This window comes from Gorilla gorilla, chromosome 2, assembly GCF_029281585.2.
Source record: "Gorilla gorilla gorilla isolate KB3781 chromosome 2, NHGRI_mGorGor1-v2.1_pri, whole genome shotgun sequence".
In the NCBI taxonomy this organism is placed as follows: domain Eukaryota; kingdom Metazoa; phylum Chordata; class Mammalia; order Primates; family Hominidae; genus Gorilla; species Gorilla gorilla.
Window position 1 is genome coordinate 211,000,167 of NC_086017.1, and position 13,809 is coordinate 211,013,975.

Here is a 13,809-nt window from a genome sequence, read left to right on the forward strand (position 1 = left end):
TAAATGTAAAGAAATCGAATAATAATTTACTAGAATAAATGTAGGAGAATATTTTTATAATCTTTTGAGGCCTTAAGCAACAAAGAAAAAAACATCGGGGTACAGTGGCACGTGACCGTAGTCCCAGCTGCTTGAGAGACAGAGGCAGGAAGCTTGCCTGAGCCCAGGAGTTCGAGACCCACCTGGGCAATATAGTGAGACTCCATCTCAAAAAAAAAAAGATAGATGAATTTAATGATAAAAAACTTAAAAACTTTTCTATACATGGCAAAAGCATGATAAATGAAATAAAAAGATAAACTAGGAGAAATAGTTATAATAAGCATGAAAAAGGAGTAATATCTCTAATTTATAAAGAACTCCTACAACGTGATTAGAAAGGGAAAATTAACCTAAAAGACTGGACAAGGAAAATAAATAGGCAGTGTACAAAGAGAAAATGCAAATGGCTAAAACCTCACTATAGTCCTGGAAATACAACGAGATACCATCTTTTAATCCATCAAATTGGGCTTAAAAATAAAAAAGATCTAGAATATCCAATACTGATAAAGTGGTAACAAAAGCACTCATACACACCTGGTGGGAATGTGCTTTGCTATACCTTTTAAAAAAAACGTAACATGGCAGTTTCTATTAAAATTTATAGTGTAAACAGATTTTAAATCAGCAATCCCAGTTTGGGAAATCTACCCTGCATAAATAAAAGCACTACTACAAAAGTAACACATTTATCTATTATAGAAAATTACGATGGATATCAATTTTTATTTTTCCCTGTAACCTAAGTCATTTTTTTTCTGGCTTATTCCCTAGACTACTTCTACCATTTTCCCTATAAATCTTTCATTCTCAGTAAAAGAACAGAAAATATAAAGAGGGTTTTCTTTTCCAATACTGTTTTGTAAAAATTTTGGCCGGGCGTGGTGGCTCACGCCTGTAATCCCAGCACTTTGGGAGGCCGAGACAGGTGGATCACGAGGTCAGGAGATTGAGATCATCCTGGCTAACATGGTGAAACCCTGTCTCTACTAAAAACACAAAAATTTAGCCGGGCATGTTGGCAGGCGCCTGTAGTCACAGCTACTTGGGAGGCTGAGGCAGGAGAATGGCGTGAACCCGGGAGGCGGAGCTGGCACTGAGCCGAGATTGCACCACTGCACTCCAGCCTGGGCGACAGAGCGAGACTCTGTCTCAAAAAAAAAAAAAAAAAAAAAATTTTCAAACATATTAAACATAGGCCGGGTGCGGTGGCTCATGCCTGTAATCCCAACACTTTGGGAGGCCGAGGCGGGCAGATCACCTGAGGTCAGGAGTTCGAGACCAGCCTGGCCAACATGGTGAAACCCCGTCTCTACTAAAAATACAAAAATTAGCCGGGCATGGTTGCAGGTGCCTGTAGTCCCCAGCTACTAGGGAGGCTGAGGCAGGAGAATGGCGTGAACCCTGGAGGCGGAGCTTGCAGTGAGCCAAGATCACACCACTGCACTCCAGCCTGAACGACAGAGCGAGACTCTGTCTCAAAAAAAAAAAAAAGAAAAAGAAAAAAAATTTTCAAACATACAGAACATTAATTGTTTACTAAACACCCTTATAATCAACCAGCTCACCTAGATTCTGTAATTAACATTTTGTTGTATTTGTTATCACGTATCTGTTCATCTACCCATGCCTTAGAGAGGTTGTTTTTAATTCCTGTTTTTCCATGGCAAGGCAATGTTTACACACAAGTAGTGAACAAAGCCAGCCAGAAAATAAAGTTTTTACCTTATTAATCACTCCAATCTCTCTTTATCATTCATACTTCAAGATTAACAGTTTCCCCAAATACAGTTAAAGCAAAATCCAATTCTTTATATCTGTAACAACTGAAATTTATTACTCTATTATCTTCGTTTTTACTGGAAGGCTTCTCTTTTTTTTCTTGAGACAGTCGCTCTGTCACCCAGGCTGGAGTGCAGATGCGTGATCACAGCTCACTGCAGCCTCAGCCTCCTGAGCTGAATTGATCCTTCTGCTCAGCACCCCAAGTAGCTGGGACTACGGGCGCATGCAACCATGCCTAGCTAATTTTTGTATTTTTTTGTACAGATAGGGTTTTGCCACGCTGCCCGGCAGGTTTTGAACTCATGGGCTCAAGCAATCAGCCCACCTTGGCCTCCCAAAGTGCTAGGATTACAGGCATGAGCCATTGTGCCTGGCCAGAAGGTTTGATGCTTTTGAGGAATATCCTCAATGCAAGGAAGCACTGCAAATTATCAGCTTACGAATGGTTCTTGTGTGTGGGTATCTCTCTCCTCCTTACTTACATCTCACAAGTTATGTTTTCATAAAATGGCCTCTTATATCCCATTTTGTTTTAATATCTACAATTTCCTTAGGTTTGCCATGAAGACATTATTATTTATGGCATCTAATATACTGTGATTCTCAGATTCTAGTCTTAGCACCCTCCTAAAAGAGGAGAACAAGAACAACAACAACAAAAATACCTATAATTAAAAGGTGGGAGGCCATCTGCAAATCTTGAAGTGAGAGGATTTCCATCTTTATCATGGTAGAATGCAAACAGCCCAGCAGAGAAACCCTATAAGAAGAAGTTCAAAATGTCTTCAAGTGAAAAACATCAAGGCTGATTACAGGCCTGCGATCAAAAGAGAGCACTGATACTAACGGGAACGTAGAAGCACCACGCCAGTGCTTCTGTAGGAACTTCTCCTACGCTGGAATTGAACAACAATTAAGTGTTCCATATTTATAAATTTTAAATTCTGATTACTTGAGGTAAATATTTCTAACAAGAAATTTTCTAAAATGTATGATATATTTTAAATTTATATTCGGTAGAAATACTACAAACATTAATTACTGTCGTATAATTACATTTCCAAGCACGACTAGAATTTTAAAACCATAAAGAACACCAGCTGTTGTGTTTTTAATTCCTGTTTGCTCTGTGTGTGTGTGTGTGTGTGTGTACATTATGAAATGGTTTTGAAAGTCTGTCTGCGTTTTAAAGTTATTTTGGCCTTCTTATATATATAGAAGAATCCTCCCAAAGTTCTGGGATTACAGGCGAGAGCCACCACGCCCGGCCCTTCTTCCTTTTTTGAGAAGGTATCAGCTATCAGGTATCACTTCTGAACAAGAGCTGGACCAGAGCTGAAAAGATGGAAGCTGGACACTGAGATACGTGGCCAAGACTGACACTTGCTTACAATAAATTTAACTAAAAATTACTGGGAAAATAAACATTCGTATGTGTTCAAATAAACATGTAAAAAAATATTTAGCTGACACTTTCCTTTCCTTTAATTTGAGGAAGTGGCAAGTCATTACTACTTTCTCCCTATAAGGATTTTCACATGGTTATCAGAAGTGGCAGCAGAAGGGCTGGGCGCGGTGGCTCACGCCTGTAATCCCAGCACTTTTGGAGGCTGAGGCGGGGGGATCACTTGAGCCCAGGGGTTCAAGACCTGCCTGGGCAACATGGCGAGACCCCCATCTCTGCTAAAAATACAAAAATTAGCAGGGCATGGTGGTGCGTGCCTGTGGTCCCAGCTACTCTGGAGGTTGAGGTGGGATCACTTGAGCCCAGGAGGCTGAGGCTGCAGTGGGCCATCATGGGGCCTCAAAAAACAAACAAACAGCAGCAGCAGCAGCAGCCCAGGGCTCTGCCGTGTCTATATATTTCCATAAGCCTTTCAGTATTGTTCATTTTTCAATCTTAGAATTTTAAAAGAGGAAAAAGCTTCATAAATCTTTCTGTTTGTTTGTTTGATACAAAGTTGGCCTCTATCACCAGGCTGGAGTGCAGTGGCACAATCTTGGCTCACTGCAGCCTCAACCTCCCTGGGCTCAAGCCATCCTCCCACCTCAGCCTCCCAAGTAGCTGGTACGACAGGTGCACACCACCATGCCCCGCTAATTTTTGAATTTTTTTTTATTATTATTATACTTTAAGTTTTAGGGTACATGTGCACGAACATGAGTCTAGGAATCCACATCATCTTAAAGTGGAATATATGTATAAAAATGAGAACATACTAAGCAGAAAATCAAGGCATGAAGGAAAGAACAGTAAGGCTACAATTTACCAGGGCATGAATAACCTCATGTTTCACTGTGGACAGCATCCCAACAAACTCCTGAGGCTGGGTAGAGATCATATTTGGACACAGGTTAGCATATCCTGCTATTGGCCTGTCAAAACAGACATTGAATTTTTAAATTACAATCCAGAACAATATTTATTAACATTTACTTCTCCATCAAATACTGCTCAAGGACAGAAAAATCTTTGCAAAGTATCCAATGCAATTTTGTACCATCACTATCTTACTTTTAAGATATGTATCCTCTGCTTTCCTATGGCATGGAAAATCAACCCCCGTTTCCACAAAAGGACATACTTGATTATACTTTAATGTGAATTTTTGAAATATATCAATATAATACCCAAAAAAGAATGAACTGAAAGGCTCAAATTCTAACACTATTTTAGTTGCAAAATCCATATTTTACTTCAGCATTTCAGTATATCTACGGGCACAGAGACAAGCAGGTAGAGAGGAAAGCAGTTATCAAATGGGGCAATAAATGAGTGGTTCAGATTGCTGAAAGTCGCTGGCCCTTCTTATCTGTTTGCTATTCCCTTTCTCCTGCTCCAACACTGCCTACATTCACATAAATATTTCTACCTTCCCATCATCTTCTTCCAAATTCTACACCCTTTAGAATCTACACACTTCTACATCTCTCTCTGTGCCTAGAACCTGCAAGTCCAAAGGCAGACTAGGACTCAAGAGTCCAGAGTAATTCAGTTCCACCATGCGCCTCCCTGTCTTTCAAAAGCTGTGGCCAATGAACAATGCTGAGGAACCCCAAGCTCAGTTCTCCTACCACTATCTTAACATCTTACATAGAAACACCACAAACCTCATCAAAGTATAACTGCCTATTTATAAAGTACATTTATCTTATTTAAATTGTTAAATACTTTATATTTTCTTCATAGGTAATAGCAAGAGACATAGAATTAGAAAAAGTATGAAAACAATTCTTTTATTTAAAAATTGCCACAGTGACCTCTAAAATATAAAATGGATTTCACTTCCAGGCTTAAAACTCTTCAGGGGCTTCCTGCAGCACTTGGAAGAAAACAATCCTGTCTGCCTGTCAAAGCACCTGTCCTCCGACAGTGTCCACTGACGGGCTCCTGAAGCAACAGGTGCACATGGCTTCTGCCTTCACAAGCTCTCCCCACATCTCTTTATTTGGCTACAGCCTATCAATGTTCAGGTTGCAGCTAACGTTTCACTTTTTCAAAGAGGTCTTCCTTGTTAAATTGATCTACAAGGTGTTTCCTCTTTTATTCTCCTCTATGTTACAACATTCTATTTATTTTCTATGAAGTATTTATCATACTTTGAAATCACATATTTATTTGCAGGAATATTTAATACCTGTCTCCCTCTGCAATTCATAAGTTCCATGAGGCAGATACACATCTATACTTTGTTTACCTCATCTGTTGGCCGCTCAAATATTCATGAAATGAATTAATGCTATATAGCAATTGTGAAGGAAGGTTTCACTTCCTTGAAAAAGAAGAACTTAAGGCCGGGCGTGGTGGCTCAGGCCTGTCATCCCAGCACTTTGGGAGGCCAAGGCAGGTGGATCACCAGAGGTCAGGAGTTCAAGACCAGCCTGGCCAACATGGCAAAACCTTGTCTCTACTAAAAATACAAAAATTAGCCAGGCGTGGTGGTGTGCACCTGTAGTCACCGCTACTCAGGAGGCTAAGGCAGGAGAATCACTTGAACCCAGGAGGTCCAGGCTGCAGTGAGCCGAGATCATGCCATTGCACTCCAGCCTGGGCAACAGAGTGAGACACCGTCTCAAAAAAAAAAAAAAATGAAGGTAACTGCTTTTTCTTCTAACAAATCTAGGAGAAGTTAGTTAACTAATTCATGTGCATAAAAGGACCACTGCTGAGGTGTTAAACATCCATCTATCGGTCAAAACACGAGCTGAGGCCAGGCACAGTGGCTCACACCTGTAATCCTAACACTCTGGGAGGCCAAGGCAGGCAGATCACCTGAGGTCAGGGGTTCAAGACCAGCCTGGCCAACATAGTGAAAGCCCTGTCTCTATTAAAAATACAAAAATTAGTCAGGCACAGTGGCGCACACCTGTAGTCCCAGCTACTTGGGAAGCTGAGGCAGGAGAATCGCTTGAACCCGGGAGGCAGAGGTTGCAGTGGGCCAAGATCACGCCACTGCACTCCAGCCTGGGTGACAGAGCAAGACTCTGTCTCAAAAAAAAAAAAAAAAGACTAGCTGACTCCCTTTGAAGTCAGCTAATCGCTAATCTCAAATCTAATCTCACCTAGATCTGAGAATGTTACATACAATCTATTCTGAGACATATGGCAATTTCTACTGCCTTTACTTGATTTGTCTGGTGTGTGACAGGCAATCTTCTGCATATATAACTTTTCATTTCAAAGCTGAGCTGCTTCACAGGAAAAATTTTTGAAATCTTTTGTAAAGGAAGAGAACTCTGAATGTCTAAGTGATGTTTAGCTAAGTGAATCACATATAACAAATTACATACTCTGAATGTCTAAGTGATGTTTAGCTAAGTGAATCACATATAACAAATTACATGACAATTAGATGAACAGTCATTATTAACACCTTTCTTCACAGTTTTAGCACAGAAGTCCTAAAATTAAAGTTCAAATTGTTTCCTTAGAGCAGGAGTCACCTGGAAAGAAAATTCTCTTGACAGTGGACTTATTATTATTGTTGTTGTTTTTTGGACACAGGGTCTGGCTCTGTGGTCCAGGCTGGAGTGCAGTGGCATAATCACAGCTCTCTGCAAGCTCCGCCTCCCAGGCTTAAGCAATCCTCCCACCTCAGCCTCCTGAGCAGCTGGGACTACCGGCGCACGCCACCACTCCTGGCTAATTTTTGCATTTTTTGTAGAGACAGAGTTTCACTATGATCCACCCGCCTCAGCCTCACAAAGAGGTGGGATTACAGGTGTGAGCCACTGCACCCAGCCATTTTGTTTTTTCTTTTTTGTGGGGGACAAGGTTTCACTCTGGTGCCCAGGCTGGAGTGCAGTGGCATGATCACAGCTCACTGTAGCCTCAACCTCTCAGGCTCAAGCAATCCTCCCACCTCAGCCCCCTGAGTAGCTGGGACCACGGGTGTGTGCCACCACACCTGGCCAATTTTATTTTTTGTCAAGATGAGTTCTCACTATGTTGCCCAAGCGGGTCTCGAGCTCCTGGGCTGACGTGATCCTCCCACCTCAGCCTCCCAAAGAGCTAGGATTACAGGCGTGAGCCACCACACTTGGCCCACTTGACAGCAGACTTTTTCTTTGGAATTTTGGCAAAAACGATAGGATCAAAATGGAAGAGGAACGGCAGGGAGAAAAGTCAAACGAAGTGCTTCACTTTTCTCTCTTTCACTTTGATTAAAAACTTGGGTTATCACATTAATAACAGTCTAATCACGGTCTCCTAACCCCACTCCAAATCCAGGCAGCATGCTATTCCTGTCTACCAGAGGCAATCTGGCAAATGCAAGATTCCTGTAATCTTAACACTAAAAATACAGTTTGCTTTAAGAGTTCCCACATTAGATCTTGGAAACCAAGTCCCATAGGAAAGTTTACCTGTCCATGTTTGCTTCCTGCTGACAATAGGCTGCATAAGAGATGATGTTTTCATGGCTGCATCTCTCGGTGGCCAGAGCACCAACGTAAAGAACAAAGTCTGCATCTGAGATGCCTTCTTGGTCTGGCACACCCACTGCTCCATGAGGCCACTTACCCCCACGGTAGACCCGGCATTGCTGCACCCACGGGAGACATCAGAAAGCCAGAACAGAGACAAAGTTAGCTGTAGTGGCATTTAATCTTATAGTAAAATCTACACTATAAACACAATTTAATCTTTATTATCCCTAAACTTTTATCAAAATCCGTACCTCCCTGTCTACTCAATACCTAGCTCTAACTCTGAATTTATTTTAATGAAATGTCCACTTTACATAAAATGATCATAAACCTATATCTCAATTAAATAATTCCTATTTACAAAGGAAGGCCAACCAAACAGGATGCTGAAAAGACAGAAATATAAAAGGTTTTAAAACTCTGAAACTAGATGAAGGGATTTCCCTAAAAGTAGCTTTTTTTTTCAACTTTCTTTGAATCTACAATTAATTCTAAACTAAGTGGTAAAAAAAATCTTACCTAATGGAAATATATTTCCTATTATAATGTAATCCACATCTTGTTAAAAATTCAAACAATATAAAGGTATGAGTCATATCCCCTTGTTTCTAATCTTCTAAGCAAATCTTTTATTATTAAAAACAAACTTTTTTTTGAGGCGGAGTCACTCTGTCACCCAGGCTGGAATGCAGTGGCGTGATCTCGGCTCTCTCCTGCCTCAGCCCCCCAAGTAGCTGGGATTACAGGTGCCTGCCACCATGCCCAGCTAATTTTTATATTTTTAGTAGAGACAGGGTTTCACCATATACGCCAGGCTGGTCTCGAACTCCTGAACTTGTGATCGGCCTGTCTTGGCCTCCCAAAGTGCTGGGATTACAGGCATGAGCCACCGCACCCAGCCTAAAAATTTTTTTAATATATATAGACGGGGTCTCACTATATTGACCAGGCTGGTCTCGAACTCCTGGCCTCAAACAATCCCCCCATCTTGGCCTCCCAAAGTGCAGGGATTAGGGATTACAGGCGTGAGTCACCGCACCTTGCCCAGCAAATCTTATTTGCCTCTGTAATGGTCGCTTTTTTGAAAGCTACTTCTATCAGAATTCCCAAGTAATCATAATCTCCAAATTAGAAACAGAAAAATCAGTAAATTATTATTTTTAAGGTGTAAGCAATGCTTGTAGAGGGAAAAAAACAAATTCTCATTTCATTTAATAGAAAATACACATTGTTTATTCTTCCTTCTCTAACACATGCATTTATAATTTTTAAAATCAATTACTTTAGGGAGTGGGAGCTGAGGAGATGTTGGTCAAAGAATACATGTTTATAGTTAGAAGGAATAAGTTCAAGAGATCTATTGTAAAGCACAGTGACTATGGTTAATGACAATATGCTGTATTCTTATTTATTTAGTTAGTTTAGTTTAGTTTAGTTTTGTTTTGAGCCAGAGTCGGAGTCTTGCTCGGTGCCCAGGCTGGAGTGCAGTGGTGTGACCTGGGCTCACTGCAACTTCCGCCTCCTGGGTTCAAGCTTCTCCTGCCTCAGCCTCCTGAGGAACTGGGTCTACAGGCACCCACCACCATGCCCAGCTAACTTTTGTATTTTTAGTAGAGAGAAGATTTCACCGTGTTGGCCAGGCTGGTCTTGAACTCCTGACCTCAGGTGATCCACCCACCTCAGCCCCCTAAAGTGCTGGGATTACAGGCGTAAGCCACCGTGCCTGACCTTGTAGTTTTTTATTAAGCAATAGCTTAGCTTAGGCATAGTCTGAGATATTATTATTTATCTAATTATTTTTGAGACAGGGTCTCACTCTGTCACCCAGGTTGGAGTACAGTGGGAAGATCGTAGCTTACTGCAACCTCCACGTCCCCAGCTCAGGCAATCCTCCCACCACAGCCTCCCAAGTGGCTGGGACCACAGGTGCACGCCACCACTCCTGGCTAACTTTTTGTAATTTTTGTAGAGACAGGGTTTCACAATGTTGCCAAGGCTAGTCTTAAACTCCTGGAGTCAAGCAATCTGCCTGCCTCGGCCTCCCAAAGTACTGGGACTACAGGTATAAGCTACTGTGCCCGGCCTAAATTTTTTATTTTTTTGATATAAGTAATAGATGTTCAATATGAAAACTCAGAACATCACAAAAATCTCCATAACTTACGAAAGAAAAGCACTTTCCCCAACAATCTCTTAAAGAAAGGATTAACATTTTTATATGTATCCAGATTTAACGTGTGTATACTTCCAGATTGTTTGATAATTTTTATATGTATCCAGATTTAACCTGTGTATACTTCCAGATTGTTTGACAATTTTTATATGTACCCAGATTTAACATGTGTATACTTCCAGATTGTTTGATAATTTTTATATGTATCCAGATTTAATGTGTGTGTACTTCCAGATTGTTTGATGATTTTTATATGTATCCAGATTTAACATGTGTGTACTTCCAGATTGTTTGATAATTTTTTAGGTATCCAGATTTAACGTGTGTGTAAACTTCCAGATTGATAATTTTTATATGTATCCAGATTTAACATGTGTATATTTCCAGATTGTTTGATCATTTTTATATGTATCCAGATTTAACGTGTGTACTTCCAGATTGTTTGATAATTTTTATATGTACCCAGATTTAACATGTATACTTCCAGACTGTTGGATAATTTTTTATGTATCCAGATTTAGCGTGTGTGTACTTCCAGATTGTTTGATCATTTTTATATGTATCCAGATTTAACGTGTGTGTACTTCCAGATTGTTTGATGATTTTTATATGTATCCAGAATTAACGTGTGTGTACTTCCAGATTGTTTGGTAATTTTTATATGTATCCAGATTTAACGTGTGTGTACTTCCAGATTGTTTGGTAATTTTTATATGTATCCAGATTTAACGTGTGTGTACTTCCAGATTGTTTGATGATTTTTATATGTATCCAGAATTAACGTGTGTGTACTTCCAGATTGTTTGGTAATTTTTATATGTATCCAGATTTAACGTGTGTGTACTTCCAGATTGTTTGGTAATTTTTATATGTATCCAGATTTAACGTGTGTGTACTTCCAGATTGTTTGGTAATTTTTATATGTATCCAGATTTAACGTGTGTGTACTTCCAGATTGTTTGATGATTTTTATATGTATCCAGAATTAACGTGTGTGTACTTCCAGATTGTTTGGTAATTTTTATATGTATCCAGATTTAACGTGTGTGTACTTCCAGATTGTTTGGTAATTTTTATATGTATCCAGATTTAACGTGTGTGTACTTCCAGATTGTTTGGTAATTTTTATATGTATCCAGATTTAACGTGTGTGTACTTCCAGATTGTTTGGTAATTTTTATATGTATCCAGAATTAACGTGTGTGTACTTCCAGATTGTTTGGTAATTTTTATATGTATCCAGATTTAACGTGTGTGTACTTCCAGATTGTTTGGTAATTTTTATATGTATCCAGATTTAACGTGTGTGTACTTCCAGATTGTTTGGTAATTTTTATATGTATCCAGATTTAACGTGTGTGTACTTCCAGATTGTTTGATGATTTTTATATGTATCCAGAATTAACGTGTGTGTACTTCCAGATTGTTTGGTAATTTTTATATGTATCCAGAATTAACGTGTGTGTACTTCCAGATTGTTTGGTAATTTTTATATGTATCCAGATTTAACGTGTGTGTACTTCCAGATTGTTTGGTAATTTTTATATGTATCCAGATTTAACGTGTGTGTACTTCCAGATTGTTTGATGATTTTTATATGTATCCAGAATTAACATGTGTGTACTTCCAGATTGTTTGGTAATTTTTATATGTATCCAGATTTAACGTGTGTGTACTTCCAGATTGTTTGGTAATTTTTATATGTATCCAGATTTAACGTGTGTGTACTTCCAGATTGTTTGGTAATTTTTATATGTATCCAGATTTAACGTGTGTGTACTTCCAGATTGTTTGGTAATTTTTATATGTATCCAGATTTAACGTGTGTGTACTTCCAGATTGTTTGGTAATTTTTATATGTATCCAGATTTAACGTGTGTGTACTTCCAGATTGTTTGATAATTTTTATATGTATCCAGATTTAACGTGTGTGTACTTCCAGATTGTTTGGTAATTTTTATATGTATCCAGATTTAACGTGTGTACTTCCAGGTTGTTTGATGATTTTTATATGTATCCAGATTTAACATGTGTACTTACAGATTGTTTGATAATTTTTTATGTATCCAGATTTAACGTGTGTACTTCCAGATTGTTTGATGATTTTTATATGTATCCAGATTTAACGTGTGTACTTCCAGATTGATGATTTTTATATGTATCCAGATTTAACGTGTGTACTTCCAGATTGTTTGATGATTTTTATATGTATCCAGATTTAACGTGTGTATACTTCCAGATTGTTTGATCATTTTTATATGTATCCAGATTTAACGTGTGTATACTTCCAGATTGTCTGATGATTTTTATATGTATCCAGATTTAACGTGTGTGTACTTCCAGATTGTTTGGTAATTTTTATATGTATCCAGATTTAACGTGTGTACTTCCAGGTTGTCTGATAATTTTTATATGTATCCAGATTTAACGTGTGTACTTCCAGATTGTTTCATAATCTTTATATGTATTCAGATTTAACGTGTGTGTACTTCCAGATTGTTTGATGATTTTTATATATATCCAGATTTAACGTGTGTGTACTTCCAGATTGTTTGATGATTTTTATATGTATCCAGATTTAACGTGTGTACTTCCAGATTGTTTGATGATTTTTATATGTATCCAGATTTAACGTGTGTATACTTCCAGATTGTTTGATGATTTTTATATGTATCCAGATTTAACGTGTGTGTACTTCCAGATTGTTTGATAATTTTTTATGTATCCAGATTTAACATGTGTGTACTTACAGATTGTTTGATGATTTTATATGTACCCAGATTTAACGTGTGTACTTCCACATTGTTTGATAATTTTTTATGTATGCAGGTTTAACATGTGTGTACTTCCAGATTGTTTGATGATTTTATATGTACCCAGATTTAACGTGTGTACTTCCAGATAGTTTGATAATTTTTATATGTATCCAGATTTAACGTGTGTACTTCCAGATTGTTTGATCATTTTTTATTGTCTGTGTTTCTATACTTTCAAACAAAATGGGCTAACTGCATACTGATTCGCAACCTTTTTTTCAGGTAAGAGCTTAAACATCTTTCCAAGTCAGTACATAGAGATCTCCTTCACTTTTTAACAACTGCACAGTATTCTACTACGTGGGTATACCATAACTTAACATAAATATACCCTAAATAGGCATATTTATAGTTTTGCAAAGAACACCTTTAAACATATATTACGTAGCCATTAGTATTTTGTGGAATAAATTTCTAGGTTGGGTTGAGGCATACATATTTTTTATCTTAAGAGATGTCAGACTGTCCTTTAAAAAACTGAGATATATGCCTTGCTAAAAAGATATTTTGGAAGACAAGATAATGTTCTAAGCTAAACTGATTCAGCAGACCAAGATAAACAGGGGCAGGGAGGCCTGTGGGGAGGAGTGAAGAAAGAAAATACCATTAAACTCACTTGAAAGGTAATGAAAGAATAAAATCAGCATATCTGTGATTACTTTTTGTAGACCAAGGAAGCTACTAAGCCTTTGAACTTGAATCTGTAAAAATTTTGTGACACTCACAAATTCAAAATCTCCTCAGGTGTAAAAGCACTGCCAAGAGCAGGGTGAAATACCTGGAGATGTTCCTCAGGAACAATGACAGGGCCACACTTTGTGTGTGCGGCACACTCCCCGGTGCAGTACCTGTGAGGATCGTTTTCCTTCCGGAGGTATTGGTTTGTTGCACATTGTCTTCAGTCCATTTGTACATCAAAGTTTAAATACAAAAAAGAGAATATTTTATAGCAGTTAAAAACATGGAAACCAACTGGTAGCTGCTATATTACTTCATTAACAATGTTACTATTTTAGTCAGGAAAGTAGCTAAGAAAGAATTTGGGTTCTATAGGAAATCCTCTTG

At 38.5% G+C, this 13,809-nt stretch overlaps 1 protein-coding gene across 11 annotated transcripts in view; it reads right to left on the reverse strand.

Annotated features, from left to right (window-relative positions):
* LMLN (leishmanolysin like peptidase) overlaps positions 1-13,809 on the reverse strand; it is an 85,604-nt gene that overhangs the window by 55,556 nt on the left and 16,239 nt on the right. For 10 of the 11 annotated variants that reach the window (XR_010133086.1, XR_010133085.1, XR_008678426.2 and 7 more), the window contains exons 5-8: positions 13,523-13,640; positions 7,693-7,871; positions 4,098-4,203; positions 2,493-2,587 (exon numbers count right to left, since the gene is read on the reverse strand). Coding sequence is in view for 7 of the 11 variants with exons in the window: in XM_031013434.3 (XP_030869294.3) it covers positions 2,493-2,587; positions 4,098-4,203; positions 7,693-7,871; positions 13,523-13,640 (498 nt within the window). In the remaining 4 variants the exon portion in view is untranslated. The remainder of the gene's footprint in view (positions 1-2,492; positions 2,588-4,097; positions 4,204-7,692; positions 7,872-13,522; positions 13,641-13,809) is intronic. The other variant, XM_055382795.2, reaches the window with a different exon arrangement.